General features: G+C 41.8%; 1 protein-coding gene across 3 annotated transcripts in view; it reads right to left on the reverse strand.

Annotated features, from left to right (window-relative positions):
- Window positions 1-18,799, reverse strand: part of SPDL1 (spindle apparatus coiled-coil protein 1) — a 52,759-nt gene that overhangs the window by 26,244 nt on the left and 7,716 nt on the right. For all 3 annotated transcript variants that reach the window (XM_024202806.3, XM_024202803.1, XM_029913756.1), the window contains exons 2-8: window positions 13,302-13,492; window positions 11,318-11,494; window positions 7,119-7,313; window positions 6,621-6,770; window positions 4,706-4,804; window positions 3,686-3,796; window positions 386-526 (exon numbers count right to left, since the gene is read on the reverse strand). In XM_024202806.3, the coding sequence (XP_024058574.1) occupies window positions 386-526; window positions 3,686-3,796; window positions 4,706-4,804; window positions 6,621-6,770; window positions 7,119-7,313; window positions 11,318-11,494; window positions 13,302-13,460 (1,032 nt within the window). In that variant the 5' untranslated portion in view covers window positions 13,461-13,492. The remainder of the gene's footprint in view (window positions 1-385; window positions 527-3,685; window positions 3,797-4,705; window positions 4,805-6,620; window positions 6,771-7,118; window positions 7,314-11,317; window positions 11,495-13,301; window positions 13,493-18,799) is intronic.

Consider the following 18,799-nt stretch of genomic DNA (forward strand, 5'->3'; position numbering starts at 1 on the left):
TTCTTTAAGTCAAGACTAGAAGCCTTTTTGGAAGATATGCTTTAGCCATACATATTATTGTGCTCAATACATGTGGAACTGGATGAAATTTAATGATAGTCTGTGATATGTAGGTGGTCAGACTAAGTGATAGAATGGTCCCTCTGGCCTTAAAATACAAGAATAAAAATTTGAGTTGTGGGACTCTTTAGGACTTAAAAGATGCATACAATAGTTGTAAAATGGAGACTGTTACCAACCTAAATAAGAGTTGTGAGCACCGTTGAGATTATATGGAATTACAAGTAAGAATTTATACTGAAAGCCTCCTCTCATATTTTGAAGAACTTATTTGTCCCACATTACCATAGTAAAACTTCTCAAGTTTCTTTTGTGAAATACATACCTTACATTTCTCCAGTTGCCTCACTTTCATTAGAAGATCTTCTATTTCACCATTCTTTTGTTCTAACATTGACTGCAAGCGTTCTAGCTGCTCAAGTTCTGCCTGAGAACCTTTCATCTGAAGCAGCGTAGCCATTTGTAGCTAAACATCAAGCAAAAATCATACCAATGTTAAGACTCAAAGAAAAACCTTTCAGTACTCATATCCTTACCCAGGAAACTTAGGGGACTGCAGTCTTAACTCAGCAGCTGACATTCACTGCAATACTTTTTTAAATACTTTTCTACTCCTACAAGTACAGAAATGGCATTGAGTTATCTCAATTGTCTTATTAAATATGCTCTTATACAATAAAGATGGATTTTTAATACTTGCTGGTCTATGCAACTCAACCTGGGCTGGTTTTCAAGTGTCATAGCTGTCCTTATTGGGCATTACCTAGTGACATTCTCCAAGCCTAGTTACACACTCAGTGACTCCTCTGTAAGCCCAGCTAAAATTTCATGAACAATTGTGTTGGTTATACACAAGAAAGCTATGAGATACTTGTTTTGTATGGCTAAACAAAAACAAAGCAGTAAAAAAGGAATCATCTAGTACACACAGGGAGCAGATCCAAGAAGATGCCTTTGTGTAGTCATTTAGCCAGAGCAGTCAACAGTCAAATAAAATTCCATATACAGTCCACATGTTCAAAGAACAAACATTAATATCTACCACACCCATTTCTATTATAAGGCATATGAATAATTAAAAGATTGATTTCAGCTGTAGCCAAACAGAGAGAACACTTAAATGTGGATTTAAGACCATGGATTCAACTGACTTGCTTTTGAAGTGATTTTCAAAGTAACAGGGGGGGGGGGGGGGGAACTTTCATCTGAAGTCTTTTGTTGTGTTATTTTATTAAATTAACATCTGCACCATCCAAAAAAATCTTCACTACATGCCCTATAAAGTCAGAAGGTCTGTCCTCTACATCCAAAAGACTCCAGTTTAATTTATATGTCTAATGTGCGTACGTGAAGTACAATAAAAAAGAAGCAACATGCAATTAAGCAACACAGAATAGCAGTGTATATCCTCTATGTAAGAGCACAGGCTGAAAGTAATGCTATGGCAAAGACATTATGAATTGTATTTCACGGATTTAGTAAAAACAGCTTTAACAACCTAATACACAGTTACTATTGAACGAGACCGTATAGAAGTGATAGGGATAGGAATAAAGACTATATCCAAGCATGTATGTTACCAGAAGTAAAATACAGATGGATAAATGAAGTGCATTAACCCTTGAAGTCCCTGAGGTCAAGTATATTCATCCTTAAGATTTGTAACAGACAAGAGCTGGTAAGTTTCTGCTTCTTCCTACTCCTTCCCCCTCCTCCTAATCTACCCAATTCCATCTCTCCCAACTCCTCTTTCCTGAGAGATGCTACCCTTACTCCTCCCAGCAGGCAGAAAGCTCATTTCACACTTCCTCTACTCATTTTAGAGTAGAGCCAGTCTGCACTGTCAGATTCTATGCCCCCAATACTGCTCCTCATGCTGATTGCCAGTCTAAGGAAGGGAAGGAATTGGCTGTGGGAAGCAATATTTCAGATGTGATAAAGTTATGGAAATCAACAACTTTCCACTACACTCAGTGACTGGACCCACAGGAACAGGCTAGTCCTTAATACATTTGGAATTTATGTGGGGAGGGGAAAGAGGGTGGCAACAGTGGGTATCCACGCAGTGTAGGATGCTCCAAAGCATGTAGTGACAATATGATTTCCTCTTCCAGAGCTAGCCAATGCTAATCCAACTGAGGACTGTTAAACGTAGTAGTGTTAGGCAAGAACTGAAGAACATTACAATGCAGAGTGGAGTAGAAAGGAAACTGATAAGGAAAAAGAACTAACATGGCTAAAGGACAAGGAAATAAATCCATCTTGGCAAAAGCAATGCTTGTCAGAAAAGGCATTTCGAATATTGGTAAGAAGCACAACAATTGGGGAAAACGATCACATTTTAAAACATGGGAACTGAGACAGTCACTATTCTTACCTTTCATATTTACATTTAGAATTTCATTTTTTGCTTTTACTTATCTTTGCTGGGAAATGAACAATTCAGACATCAGGTGTCCAAAATGCAAAAATCAGTCAAAATCAAAACTAATATTTATAATAGTGAAATATCAAAGTCTTTTTGAAGGCTAGCCATTTTAGTTGCTCAAACGTTTGCTGGGAATACAGAGCAAGAAATTTCATCTCAGCTGTTCAACTGGGTGCATATATGCACCAGATTATTATCTTAAGTAAGCAGAACTTCTACAGTAAATCTTTTTCCTAGTCTTTTATCTTTTGGAAGAGGATTGTTTTAAGCTTATTTCTGCATCCAGGTAATACTGTGGAGGGAGTGGAAGTTCCTATCCCACCCATAATCATCATCCCCACCATGGTAGTTGAGTCCTTTCTGTGCATCCAGTCCCACTCTTTCCCAACTCAAAACTGGCCCCTTCACCTTAAGATAATGCAAATGCTGGCTTCCAGGCTATCTTTCCCTTGGAGTTTTTCCTGCAAGATGGGACAACTATGTTCTAACTCAGGAGGGTGCACGATATTTGATGTTTAGATGTGATCATTTTAATTGACAAGCAAGTTGGGAAAAAAAAGTACTCAAGGCTTGAGAAAAGCATGACTTGTGAAGTATGACTGAGTTGAGTATTGGGACAGGGATGACAGATCAGCAGAGCAAGAAAGCAATACATAGTAAAAGCAGCAGGATCAGAGGAAAAACCATGAAAACATGCTTAGTTCTTGGCATGACCTGCAATGCATAGGCAGCCAACATCATTATTGACAACCTCTATTAAGGCCCAGAAGTAAATGCTTAGAGTACAAATAGATTCCAACATTAGGGCAAAAGGACAACGAATGAGTACTGGGGGTAAAACAAGGACAAAAATAGGATAATCATTTTGCATGCTTTCAAAAATCTGTATTGAACGACTGACAGCAGAACAAAATAGCTACTACTAATGAAGTAGCTTTAGTCTAACGTTTGATTTCTTGGGATGACTGATATTTCTTAAGTTGCCAATAAAATATCCTTAACAATAAATTAAGTCTTCATGTGATACTAAACTGAACACACAAAATCCTCAGACATATTCTGTTTGTTATTTTTGCATGAATACTACTTGTATGTTTTTTAACTATAGCCTGTGGAATCAAATTCCTAACCTGTTTTCTCAAGCAGTGTCTTGTCAGACCCCAAGGAAACCCTGGAGTATTACAATAATGGTCATACCTTCATTCTTTGCAATTGTTCTCTAGTGAATGCATGCTGTTTTTGTAGTGATTGATATTTTACTTTCACACTGATCAGCTGACGTTCCATTTCTGCCCTACGGTCCTCCACCTATAGAACATTGTTAACACATTATTACTATGGAAATCATAACGATGGTCAATTGGATTTTAAGATTTTTTAAGATGTTAAGGTAAGAATATGAGGTTACAGTGATCACCAGTAACACTTCTGGAAGTGTGACTTCTCCAACAAAACACTTCATGTACCTCTAAGGCATCTAAAATGATTAGATATTGCCTTACTACCAGGAGCAAGGTCAATGGAGATTTTAACCCCTTGTGCTATGGTTATACAAGTAAAATAACTCCTAAAATCCCTTAGTAGTACTGTACACACTCGATTTCCCTACTGACATTAGTGCAAGTTGTCATGAAGTTTTTATATACCTAAAAAAAGGTCTCATGCCAGTTACACTAATTTACGGAGAAGTTGGAACAGAACTACAACATGGTACTCCCATAAATGCCAGGTAAAAAGATCTGATTCCCTTCAGCTGATTGGATTATCCGGTACTTGTATGTCTCAACTACTAAGCCAAACACAGGCAGGCTCCTACATGAGGTCAGACACAGTCCCATCAGTTAACTCCCCAAATACATTAGATAAGAGCATCCAGCTGAATATTCCTTCCCAATTTATGGTTTTCATTTAGCTTATTATAGTAGCCAAAAGTACACCATCAACCCTCAATTTTTTCCAAAGTGGTCCATTTAGTTTTATTAATGTTGCTACCATACTTAACTCCCACACCACTTTAGAGATTAGAAACAGAGGTCTACTACTCAGTCCCCACAAATAGCTCAACATGGTAGTCTTTGAAGAGAGTCATAGTTGATGACTCAGGAACACAAATACATCAGCATTTAGTGTGTAACTGAAGGTACAAATTTATAGTGATTGAAGTATTTATAGCTCCTCCCAATGAGCACATTCTGCAATAATTGTGACATAATATACCTCTGCAAACAGAGAATTGCCTTTACTGGTAGGGTCCAAAGCCTGAACCAGTGCATGATCCAGCTGACCTTGAAGTGCCTGGTTAGCTTCACGAGCTTTCTAGATTAAAGCCAGAAAAACAAGAAGTCAGTAAAAAGGTGTCTGTTTCTATTACAGGTCAGAACTATATAGAAATGTTTTCAAGACATGAGCTAAATGCCTCACTGTTGTTGCTGGAGCTTTGCCATTCAGCTCAAGCCATTAGAAGAGTTCTGTAAAAATACTTCAGCAACTGATTATTAATAATAAGACAACTAATTTGATAGAACTGTAATTAAGGCAAGTATATCTAATTCTCCCTTTAGAGGATCAGTTTGTTATAAGCTGCACTCCAGTTTTTCAGGCTACCAGGGTGGATACAATGAGAGACGATGCCAGCTTCTCTCCGCATTCAAACGCTACTGGGAAGTAGTAAGCACAGAGTAAGAAACAAGCAACGGGACAGGAAGAAGCAGCAGAATTGAAAGTATAGTAGAAAAAAAGGTAGAAATGGGTATGCCCCCTATAAAGCCTGAGCTTTGTAATTTAAAAAATTAGGAATCAGTGGTACCTTCCCACTAGAGGATGCCTCTACACTGGAATGGAAACCTACTCACTAAATCTTCCACATACACTTTCCTCACATTACTAGGGACCTTTTCCTTCTCTGTAAAGTCGCCCAACTCCCAAGAGTGCAAACTGAAGGATTTTAAACACCTTGCCTGCAGCAACTGGAATCCCTGAAGACCTGGCATTTTGGATGGAATGATGAGCAGGGTACAATCTGTGTGTGTACTCCATACGTTTGAGTTATATCTTCCGACTTCTAGGAATGCTCATTCATTGCCACCTTCCAAAGGGGCCACAATAACAAGTGATGGGAAAGTTTTTTCCCCAGCAACTGTAGAAAGAACTAGCTTTCTAGAGGTTTCTAGAGCTATAACCACCTCTTCCTCACTGCAACAGCAATGTGATCCTCATATAGAGGAATTAATTTCAAAGTCTCCCTCTTTCTGAAATAATGGGAAATACAAATTCAGCCACAGGCTTGTTTAGCATCATTCCACTTAATCGCGACACCAGGAGGAGTCCACTGTGCCTGCCAAATCAACATTGCCAATTTTCTATGATGGCTAGTCATAGAATTCCAGCCAACCATCCTGAAGAAACGCTAGTGTATCTGAGGCAGGAGTAATCAAGGCAACATCAAGAGACCAGGGCTCCATTGTGCTGGAGACTATACAACCAAGGAGGTCTCTGACCTGAGAAACTCTGTTTCCTCTCACACAGAAGCATAACTTTTAGTGCTCTCTATCAGGCTCCCAGGTAAGACAGGACAGTGAGTCTATCGGGACATGCAGAGAAGCCTGATAATCATGTGAAGCCCCTCCTCAGGCTGCAGTGTTGTGGGAACTATTCTTGTCCGGTTTTGAGCCCAAGAATCTTTGCTCTTCCAGGGAATGGGGCTTAGTCAGAAGGGCAGGAAGGGGTGTCTCTCCAATCCTCTGTTGTTCCATAGGTTCCATAGGGGGGGGAAGGATAGCTCAGTGGTTTGAGCATTGGCCTGCTAAACCCAGGGTTGTGAGTTCAATCCTTGAGGGGGCCACTTGGGGATCTGGGGCAAAATCAGTACTTGGTCCTGCTAGTGAAGGCAGGGGGCTGGACTCGATGACCTTTCAAGGTCCCTTCCAGTTCTAGGAGATGGGATATCTCCATTAATTGTTATAGGTTAGCTCCATATTAAAGTGCAAGGAGCACTTCAGACAGTCTCTGACCAGATCTGAAACACACAGCGATTCCACTCCCCAGTAAGCTATACCTTCATGGGATTACAGAGGGGAAAAAGAGAAATAACTTCCCATGTTCAAAATGGTACATAAAACTATAGGCACAGTACCTCTAATGCATTGTAGTAAGAAACTATTTCCTTTTCTCTCTCTTCTTTTTCTCCTTGAAGGCGTTCCAACTGGTTGCGTAGGTTGCTGTTTGCAAGTTCTAGTTGCTCTTTACTGTATTGCAATTCATTCATCTTCTCTTCAACACTGGCCTGTCCCAAAAACAAGTAGCAGCAAAATGATTTTACTTGTATTTTCTACTTTTTATCAGTAGTTAGGTACTCTGGCATCAGTCCAACTTTTTTTCAGTGTAACCTACTCAAAAAAGAAAGCTCTCACCCTCTAGTGCCAATCATACTAAGGTAAAAAGTTTTCCCCCAGTCATCATTACTAGCTTTTGGAAGAACCATATTAGCATTCCAGTTTATTCACAAGATGCAGAGTACTGTACATGACCTTCTAAAATTGTGTTAGTACAGGAAGAGACTAGAGGTAGACATTTGTCTTCAAATAGAATGTTCATACCATGAACTTACACTGATAAAGTATTAGTCACATACCTTCACACTTTCAAGTTCCGTTAGTTCAATCTGGAGATTTAGCACTTCTGAAGACATGGTTTCATGTACACGTTCAGACATCATGTGCAATTCTTCCGCTTTAGCATTAATGACTGCCTTTTGATGTTCCACTTTGTGCTTTAGTTGTTTCTCACTTAGTCGGGTTTCATCTAGGTCTGCTTTCAGCTTCTCCAACTTAAAAACACAGTAGTTAAGCAAAAATTGATATTGTAAGCATTGCCGGAGTCCCAGGCACAATTAACAGGACGAACCAAAGGCTGTGAATTAGGGTAGGCCTTACTAAAATAGTAATACTGGGTATCAGCTATTCCTGACCTAAGAGCATGATACAGAGATACACAGCATTCTCAGGTAACTACATAAACACATTCCTAAGAAATGGTACAGGAATGCACTGACCTCTCAAACTATCAGGTACAAGAATAAAGGTGGTAACTAACAACATCTGGAGTGTAATACTTAACTTGTTTGTATCAATGTATCAAAAGAGGTTATAGGAAGGACATCTTGTACCGGCCTAGGGGACAGTACAGGAACTCCTCACTTAAAGTCCTCCTGGTTAACATTGTTTCGATGTTAAGTTGCTGATCAATTAGGGAGCATGCTCGTTTAAAGTTGTGAAATGCTCCCTTCTAACGTTTGGCAGCCGCCTGTTTTGTCCACTTCTTGCAGGAAGAGCAGCCCGTTGCAGCTAGCTGGTGGGTGGCTGGAACCAGGGTGGTCCAGCAGTCCCCCTATCAGCTCCCCACTCCCCTAAGTTCCCTGTGCACCAGCTGTCCCCCCCCCCATGGCCTTGGCCCGCCCCGCCCCCTGGCGGGGGGCCCCCGCCCGCCCCTTCTTTTTTGGGGGGGGGGGGGGGGGGAGGAAATAGGGGCGCTAATGTCAGGGTGTCTCCCCCTCCCCCTGCACCCCACTTACCCCATCTTCCATAGAGCAGGGGGGACACAGGATGGAGGGAGGGAGCTTCTAGGCAGTAGCTGCGGGTCTCAGCAAGCTGATTTAATTAACAAGGCAATGTACTTAAGCCTGGGGTCAGCTACTTAAAGGGGAAATGCGCATTTTTTCTCTCACACACAGGGTGTGTCTCTCTGTCTGGACCTCCCTCCTTTCCTGCTGCCCTGTAGAGTGTTATGAGAGTTAACCCTTGAGGGCTCAGTCAATTGCTAGTTAATTTAGCAGTAAGGCATTCTCTGGGAAATATCCTACCCTCTGACTCCTCCACCTCAGCCAAGCTTCACAATCATCACTGTGTACCAGTATTAAATTGTTTGTTTAAAAAAAACAGAGAGAGAGAGAGAGAGAGAGAGAGAGAGAGAGAGAGTTTGTGTGAGTAAGTAAAATTAGATAGACAGAATTTCCCTGGAACTTAACCCCCTCATTTACATTAATTCTCATGGGGAAATTGGATTCGCTTAACATCGTTTCGCTTAAAGTTGCATTTTTCATAACTACAACGTTAAGTGAGGAGTTACTGTATTACATTATGTTGATTAAGCTGCTATGCTGTCTCGGGCATACATCTCTTAGTGTACCTGTAACCATTAAGCCAGGGCACTAGGACTGCACTTTGTCAACAGTAAACCTGGCCCTCACCACCAAACCAAGCACGTGGTCTTTATGAGTAACATCAAGGTCTGCTGAATCAACACGCTGCACCCTCTGCTAGGGCATAATATACTGGTTTTGTAACAGGCTACCCTGAAGCCAACCATATTGTTTTGTGACAACATTCTACCTTAGGTTCTACCTAAATTCCACATTGCCAACAAATAGCTGGCTTGAGTAAACCGCAGAACAAACATACTTATCTTGTATAGAATCAGCAATATTCATTTAAATATTGCTGATATTTTCCTCCCTCTGAAATTCTACCATAAGCAGCCTTTTGTCTCCAATACTGTTTTATTAAGTCTTAACTATTACTGTACTGGAAAGTTTGATTAAAAATAAGTAAATGGTCAGAAGGATTGACGGCTAACTAAACTCTGGAATTTTCAATATAGATACCAAGTACAAGGGGAAAAAACTAACTGCATGCCTGAACCATTCATGTGATTTTTTGAGGGTGATATTGTAGTTATTACTTAAGAAATAAGTTACCGTACATACTCGTTCATTAGCCCGTTCGTTTATAAGCCGACCTCCCAAGATGGTTAGGTAAAAATAGCAAAAACTGTATGACCCTTTCATAAGCCGACCCTATATTTCAGGGGCTGGCAAACTTTGGCTCCCGGCTCGTCAGGGTAAGCCGCTAGTGGGTCGGGACGTTTTGTTTACTTGGAGCGTCTGCAGGCACGGAGCCCCTCAGCTCCCAGTGTCCGCGGTTTGCCGTTCCCAGACAATGGGAGCTGCGGGAAGTACCATTTCCGAGGGAATGGACATCCAAGCGTCCTTCATCCACTGAGCGACCAGATTGATTTCGGGCTTCATAAGATTCCGCCTTTTGTCAACTTCGCCATACCTGAGCATATTGATTCACACCACATTTTGCATAGCCTGTCTTTAAAGCGTTTGTTCAGGCAGACATCAGGCGGTTGTAGAACTGAAGTTAAGCCTCCAGGTATTACAGCCAAAGTAGTTTTCATATTTTTGGCCACATTTTTCACCTCATCCATCTTGTGTGCCCTGAACATGTCCCAAACGAGCACAGCAGGTCTCTTGAAAAGTGCTCCCGGTCTCTTATTCCACACTTTTTCCAGGCATTCAATAGTCCCACTTTCATCCATCCATCCCTTTTTGTGTGCACATACAATGACACCAGCAGGAAATTTCATGTTTAGGCAAGGTTTTTCCCTTTTAAAAACAACAGGAGGGAGCTTTGATCCATTTGCCAAACATGATAAAACCACCGTAAAACAGATTTTTTCCATGGCCAGTGGTTTTAATTAAAACTGTTTTTTCACCAACACCAGTTACCGTTTTGTTGTTCGGGAGATCGAATGTCATTGGTGTTTCGTCCATATTTCCTATTTGTGACCGTTCAAATGCATATTCCTTTCGATATTTTATAATAAACCTTTGGAAAGAGTCGATCTTTTCTTCCAGATCTCTTGACCGCTTTTGCGCTATCTTTGTTGGCTGACAAAGACAGAGACCATGACAGTTCATGAAGCAAGTACACCAACCCGCTGATGTGGCAAACATTGACGGCTTTACTGACTTGTATTTGTCATCTTTCGACATTTGCAGAGCACGCAGACGAATTCCAGTTCTAGTGACAATGTACCCATTTTGTCAACGTTCAACAACCCAATTATTGAGATCTTTCTCTAGCTCAGGAAATGAAGCGCACCTTGTTGGACATTTTTTCTTGTTTCTTGGCATGTCTTTTAGTGTTTTATTTTTTCGCTGTTCTCTTACTTGCTTCTCATTGATGCAGAATTCACGAGCAGCAGTACAATTGTTTGCTTCTGCATATTCAACAAAGTTTGAACGCTGCATGATAAGACCTTTTTCTTTTGATTTCACCGTTGTTCATTTTAAATACTAGCATGAAAATAGATTATTATTGTAGTTATAGATTTTGTAGGACTTTACATAGTAATGTCACCTGCTTTATCATTGTCAAATTATTATTGTTCTTTGTTTATTTCAAAGCAGCCCTGTAAATTGGCACGTCTGTAGGGATAACAGGCTATTTCAATTTTATTAGCGATTCCATCGATTCTGCACATCATATTTTCATATTGGCTCAAGACTTATGAGGTCCGTTTCAAGCCAGTCTAGTCCACTAAACAAAGCCTTTGCAACTTTAAAAGGCTGCAGTATTAACATCAATAAATGGGTCAGCAAACTTTGGCTCCCAGCCTGTCAGGGTAAGCTGCCGGCGGGACGTTTTGTTTACCTGTAGCGTCTGTGCCACTTCCCACAGCTCCCATTGGCTGGGAACAGCGAACCGCGGCCACAGGGAGCTGAGGGGCTCCATGCCTACAGACACTCCAGGTAAACAAAACGACAATGTATTAGATATTCAATTCAATGATTCCATAGGAGTTTAAAATCATCAAATTTTGGCGTAGACCCGTTTATAAGCTGAATCCCGCTCTTTGTTGAGTCGCTTTTTTACCAAAAATATTCGGCTTATGAATGAGTATATACGGTAAGTAATCTTCCAAATCTTGCAAACATTCCTTTATATGCATGTCAGCAACATTTTAGCAGTTCATTACATCCCAAACCTTGTCTTTAAGTTGACTGATGTCTTGTCCGTGGATTCTTTCAAGTTGTTCTCGCTGTTTGTCCAGTTGCATATTTTGTTGCTGCTTAAGAGCATCACATTCAAAGCTCAAGCTTTCCAACATTCTATTCTTGAGCTCAACTTCTCTCTGAAGTGAATACTTGTCTTGTTCAAATTTCTGAAAAATAAATGTGATATTGATAAGTCTTTGTATCTTTTTAAGTGACTCCTCAGGCATCGGTTTATTTTAATGCATTTAGACTCGAGATCCAAGACCAACTAATTACTTGGACTTCTAACTCCAGCTGACCTGTCTTTTTCAAAAGTCATCAATTGCTTCATGAAGATTTTCATATCTGTCTCACAGGAAACAGCCATCCACCCAGAATTTTTGTAATTTATTTGGTAGTTCTCATGTTGCTCTAATTCTCCAGGCAGACTGCAGAGTCCTCCACCCGTTGTCCCATGTACTTAAGTTTGTGTTAGTATTTGGGCATGTCAGTCATGGACCATCTTGTGACATCACCATCCAACTAACGTGAGGAGCATGACCACAACATGAAGTACTTGAATGTGTTAGCATTTAACAGTCATTTTAAAATGTTAGCTTACGTGTTATGTTTCGGCTATTAAGGAAGAAAAGAATTATTCAAATGGTTACTCACTGTTGAACAACTTGATCTGAATGTCAGGAAGACATATGACAAAATAGATGCAAGTCCCATTTATCATTCCAGCTTTCAGTTCGAAGAACCATCTCAGTGGTTTATTACAAGAGTTCCAAAATAGCGTGCTAGCTAACTATAAAGGAGAGCTTGGGTTTCCTACATTTTATGCTTTCGTTCAGCTGGAAATTTGGAAAAAGATATTCCAAGGAGAGGATTGTATAAAAGCCTAAACCAATGGACTCTAATGAGACAGAATGGCAAAAACACCACTCTAGAATAGATGAGTATAACTTGGCACAATTTGATTGAAATCTAGAGATATCAGAAAAGGTCAATTTCAACTGACTATTAAAAAAAAAAGTATCCATCAGTAACAGCTGGCACAAGCATAACCTCCCACCTACAGGGATCATATGTCACCTGTGGCAGCAGAGAACTCTCTGCAGCCCTGCTGTCACATGAGTGAGGGAGCAAAGCTGTAACAGTGGAACTGCAGAGGGCTCCCTGCACAGCTCCAGGGTTGTTGATGCTGGATTCCTGCAGGCACAAGGTGTAGGAATCACTGCAGTCCTGCTCTGCCCTGCCACAGACCCCAGCCAGGGCCACAAGAAAAAAAGAATAGTGCTGGCAGGTGGGGAGGCCACCTCACTGCTAAGTGGTGCCTGCCTGTGGACAGCAGGGTGACCTCCCCTGTGGCCAGGGGATCATCTTCTTCCTCACAGTCCACAGCCTTCTCTGCGCCTGCAGAAATTAGGTGTCACCAGCCCTGCAGCAGTGCAAGGAGCCCTCTGCAGCCCTGCTGTCACAGCCCAACTCTCTCACCAGGTGGAAGAGCCGGGGTCCTCTGCTCTTCTCCACCAGGACTGCAGCCTTCCCCACAACTTGTGCCTGCAGGGATCCAGTACCATTAGCTCAGCAGCCCCAGAGGGAGCTCTCCGCAGCCCTGCTGTAACAGCCGTGCTCGCTCACTCCCCAGCCAGAAGTGCAGGACTGACCCCAGGCACAAAGTGTTCAGCAGCAAGGTGGCCTCCCCACACATCCAGGGTCTTGTCCTCCTCCTCACAACCCTGGCCATAGGTCTCTGCTCTGCCAGCGGCCCGCAGTGTCCCCCGCAAGACACCTTGTGCTCAAGTGTCTTGGGTTTGTCTGCCACACTGGAAGCTCCATCCCGCTTTCAGAGCTGCACTAACCATCCCCTGCTTAAATTTCCCACAACTGTAAAAATTAAAGTAGTTTAAAATCATAAAAAAGTGTTAAAAATGATATTGAAGTTACAAAATATATATATATTCTGCCAAATCCAACAAGAAAGTTCACCTCAGTTTTGGTGCTCAATTCACTCCGTAGCTCATCTAACTGATTCTGCATCTCATTTTGTTGCTCCAGTATATGCAAGCCATATTGTGCTGCCTTTCTCCGCTCATCTTCTGCTTCCTTCAGTTGGCGACGAAGATTAGAAACTGCCTCTGTCTCCATTTTATTTTCTCCCTCCAGCTTCTTTTGGAAGTCTGCACATACAAGACGAGCAAACAAATTTAGAGTCAACATAAAAACAAAGCTCAATATAAAAACCTAGTTTGTAGTCTAAAATTCCTATTCAACATTCAAGTATGATGTATGGTCTTGGTGTAGTGGATTTTGAAGAATAAAATTAAGAATGGACACTGCTCATTTAAGAAAGTAAAAACCAAGATAAACATTTCCACTTTGTAACACTGGGACAGCCAGCCTCAAGTAAAATAAAATGCAGTGACAATACTCTGCAAGTGCTACTTAAAAGCTGGCAAACTATTTAATCAGTTGAAGGGGATAAAACAAATAAAATAGCTAAATCCTTAGGTGCAGAAGTTGTGCAGCCAACATGAACTGGGAACTAGCAAGCAGGCTTTGAAGCTTATTGCTGTTCTGGAGCAGCCAATTATTTAAAAAATTCTGGTAAGAAATCAGACCATATTTTAGCAGACAAGTCTGCTAATGCTGTTTCTTCCACCTGGGATATGAATACAAACTATTTTCTAGTCTTGCACCAACAAATGAAGATTCCACAATTACATTGCTGATGACGCTCGTTAAAAAATGATGTTTTTATTAAATTTGTAACTGAACTCTTTAGGGGAGAACTGTATGCCTCTGCTCTGTACATTGCGCCATATATTTCATGTTATGGTAGTCTCGGATGACGATCCAGCACACATTCGATTTAAGAACACTTTCTTAAAGAACAGATTTGACAAAACACAAAGAAGGTACCAATGTGAGATGTGGACTGAAGAACTTGGGGATCTAAAGGTGGAGGAAGCCTGGAATTACTTCAAGTCAAAGTTGCAGAAGCTATCAGAAGTCTGCATCCCAAGAAAGGGGAAAAGATTCATAGGCAGGAGTTGTAGACCAAGCTGGATGAGCAAGCATCTCAGAGAGGTGATTAAGAAAAAGCAGAAAGCCTACAAGGAATGGAAGATGGGAGTGATCAGCAAGGAAAGCTACCTTATTGAGGTCAGAACATGTAGGAATAAAGTTAGAAAGGCCAAAAGCCATATAGAGTTGGACCTTGCAAAGGGAATTAAAAACAATAGTAAAAGGTTCTATAGCCATATAAATAAGAAGAAAACTAAGAAAAAAGAAGTGGATAATCTAGGCATGGCCCAATATCTAAACAATACTTTGCCTCAGTCTTTAATGAGGCTAACGAGGAGCTTAGGGATAACGGTAGGATGACAAATAGGAATGAGGATATGGAGGTAGATATTACCACATCCGAGGTAGAAGCCAAACTCAAACAGCTTAATGGGACGAAATCAGGGGGCCCAGATAATCTTCATCCAAGAATATTAAAGGAACTGGCACATGAAATTGCAATCCCATTAGCAAGAATTTTTAATGAATCTGTAAACTCGGGGGTTGTACCGTATGACTGGAGAATTGCTAACATATTTCCTATCTTTAAGAAAGGGGAAAAATGTGATCCAGGCAACTACAGGCCTGTCAGTTTGACATCTGTAGTATGCAAGGTCTTGGAAAAAATTTTGAAGGAAAAAGTAGTCAAGGACATTGAGGTCAATGGTAATTGGGACAAAATACAACATGGTTTTACAAAAGGTAGATTGTGCCAAACCAACCTGATCTCCTTCTTTGAGAAGGTAACAGATTTTTTAGACAAAGGAAATGCAGTGGATCTAATTTACCTCGATTTCAGTAAGGCATTTGATACGGTTCCACATGGGGAATTATTAGCTAAATTGGAAAAGATGGGGATCAATATGAAAACTGTAAGGTGGATAAAGGAACTGGTTAAAGGCGAGACAACAACGGGTCGCACTGAAAGGTGAATTGTCAGGCTGGAGGGAGGTTACTAGTGGAGTTCCTCAGGGATTGGTTTTGGGACCAATCTTTTTATTACTGACCTTGGCACAAAAAGTGGGAATGTGCTAATAAAGTCTGCAGATGACACAAAGCTGGGAGGTACTGCCAACACAGAGAAGGACTGGGATATCATACAGGAAGATCTGGATGACCTTGTAAACTGGAGTAATAGTAATAGGATGAAATTTAATAGTGAAAAGTGCAAGGTCATGTTGTTAATCCCTAAATGCAAGAATTATTGTTATAAGCTGGGGAGGCATCAGTTGGAAATAACAGAGGAAGAGAAGGATCTCGGAGTATTGGTTGATCACAGGATGATTATGAGCCGCCAATGTGATATGGCCGTGAAAAAAGCTAATGCGGTCTTGGGATGCATCAGGCAAGGTATTTCCAGTAGAGATAAGGAAGTGTTAGTACCGTTATACAAGGCACTGGTGAGACCTCATCTGGAATACCGTGTGCAGTTCTGGTCTCCCATGTTTAAGAAGGATGAATTCAAACTGGAACAAGTTCAGAGAAGGGCTACTAGGATGATCCGAGGAATGGAAAACCTGTCTTATGAAAGCCAAGCTCTTTGAGTCTCCTTGTTTAGCCTAACCAAAAGAAGGCTGAGGGGAGATATGATTGCTCTCTATAAATATATCAGAGGAATAAATACCAGGGAGGGAGAGGAATTGTGGACACAAGAACAAATGGATATAAACTGGCTATCAAGAAGTTTAGACTTGAAATTAGACAAAGGTTTCTAACCATCAGAGGAGTGAAGTTATGGAACAGCCTTCCAAGGGGAGTAGTGGGGGCAAAAGACATATCTAGCTTCAAGACTAAGCTTGGTAAGTTTATGGAGGGGATAGTGTAATGGGATAGCCTAATTTTGGCAATTAATTCGTCTTTGACTACTAGCGGTAAATATGCCCAATGGCTTGTGATGGGATGTTAGATGGGGTGGGATCCGAGTTACTACAGAGAATTCTTTCCTGGGTGTCTGGCTGGTGAGTCTTGCCCACATGCTCAGTGTTTAGCTGATCGCCATATTTGGGGTCAGGAAGGAATTTTCCTCCAGGGCAGATTGGCAAAAGCCCTGGGGGGGTTTCGCCTTCCTCTGCAGCGTGGGGCTCGGGTCACTTGCTGGAAGATTCTCTGCACCTTGAAGTCTTGAAAATTAAACTAACAATTTGAGACAAAAGCTTAATCCTAGACCCTAATTCTACCAACACTTATGCATGCAAGTAGTTCCAGTGTTTCTATTGAAGTTATTTACGTCCATATGTGGTATCAGGTACTGAGTGTATTTTACTCTACTTGGTGCTGCTAAATACTGTATAAACATTTATGGTATGGTGGAGTGGTATGAACAGTTGGAGTAGAGTGAATGAGAACAAAAGGAATTACTTCTAAAAGGGTTCATGTATTTAGTCTACTTATCTACTGAGTCTGAGGCTTATTCTTAATTGCTTTTGAAAACATAGGCTAACCTGATAAGAGAAACATATGGTTAACAGGTTAAGTACAGCATAATCATTTGGAAGAGCATCACAAGTTGACATACCAAGAATTAACTACTAACAGTTGACTCAAGTTTACAAATGAAAAGCCATTTGTTTTTATACATCTTGTACCATAAAAAACAAGTATTCTGGCCTTCAGTCCATTTTGTAATAAGACATTAAAACCCTAATTGAGGCTTACAGCTGCTCCTCACACCACACACACACACACACACACACACACACAAAAACCCACCAACCATATCAAAATCTAGCTCCCAAGCAAACCCTCACCACTTTCCTGAAGTACATACCAGCCACTGTTAAGCACCTGGAAATATAGCAATTGCAAACTCAGATCACTGGGTTCATCTAGTCCAGTATCCTGTTCTTTAGAGTGGTCAGTACCAAAGCTTTGTATAGGAAAGGGATCGGCAACCTTTCAGAAGTAGTGTGCTGAGTCTTCATTTAGTCACTCGAATTTAAGGTTTCACGTGCCAGTAATACAGTTTAACGTTTTTAGAAGGTCTCTTTCAATAAGTCTATAATATATAACTAAACTACTGTTGTATGTAAAGTAAATAAGGTTTTAAAAATGTTTAAGAAGCTTCATTTAAAATTAAATTAAAATGCAGAGCCCCCCGGACTGCTGGCCAGGACCTGGGCAGTGAGTGTGCCACTGAAAATCAGCTCGTGTGTCGCCTTCGGCACACATGCCATAGGTTGCCTACCCCTGGTATAGGCATTGTGAAAAATTTCAGTTGACTGTTATGGAATAACCTATCCGTACATAGTTTCTTCCTAAGCCCTATATCAGTGTCCACAGACCGTAAGCCAGTCTCTGCTGAGGTTTTTGTCCCTCTAAACTAGTGGCTCTCAACCTTTCTAGACTACTGTATCCCTTTCAGGAGTCTGATTTGTCTTGCGTACCATCAACTTGCTTAAAAACTACTTGCTTACAAAAATCAGACATAAAAACACAAGTGTCACAGCACACCATTACTGAAAAATTGCTTGCTTCCTCATTTGTACCATATAATTATAAAATAAATCAATGTACCCCTAGAATAGGTGTGGGCAAACTTTCTGGCCCAAGGGCCACATTGGGGTTGCAAAATTGTATGGAGAGCCGGGTAGGAAAGGCCCAAACAGCCCGGCGCCTGCCCCATCCAACCCCTCCCACTTCTCGCACCCCTCAGAACCCCCCACCCATCCAACCCCCCCTGCTCCTTGTCCCCTAACCACCTCCTCCCAGGACCCCTGCCCCTAACCGCCCCCGGGATCCCATCCCCTATCCAACCCCCTGCTCCCAGTCCCCTGACTGTTCTGACCCCTATCCACACCCCCACCCCTTGACAGGTCCCCTGGGACCCCACCCCTATCCAAACCCCCTGTTCCCCATCCCCTATCCACACCCCGCCCCCTGACAGCCTCTCCCCCGCCCCCCGGGACTCCCATGCTTATCCAACCCTCTCCCAGTCCCCCAACCCCTGTCCGCCTCCCAGAACCTCTGCCCCATCCAACCGCCCCCTGCTCCCTGTCCCCTGACTGCCCTCCAAAACCTCCCACCCCTTATCCAACCCCCCGGCCCCCTTACCATGGCTGCGGGGCAGGAGGGACAGCGGGGGGAGGGGCCAGGGGCTAGCCTCCCCAGCCGGGAGCTCAAGGGCCAGGCAGGACAGTCCAGTGGGCCGGATGTGGCCCGCGAGCCATAGTTTGCCCACCTCTGCCCTAGAAGACCTCTGCATACTCCACGGGTACACGTACCCCTGGTTGAGAACCACTGCTCTAAACAATTATTTTTAAACACCTAATTTAACTGATGGCATTGCTGTTGATAAACATGTCATTCTTCTTTTGCATTCTACCAAGATGCTGGTCTCAATCTGGTGGCAGCAAGTTCTACAAGTTTTGTATTAAAAAAGGTTTCCTTGTATTAAGTTAAAATTAGCTGCCTTTCCATTTTAC

The sequence above is a fragment of the Terrapene carolina genome, unplaced genomic scaffold, assembly GCF_002925995.2.
Source record: "Terrapene carolina triunguis isolate 2854851 unplaced genomic scaffold, T_m_triunguis-2.0 Scaffold838, whole genome shotgun sequence".
Lineage (NCBI taxonomy): Eukaryota > Metazoa > Chordata > Testudines > Emydidae > Terrapene > Terrapene triunguis.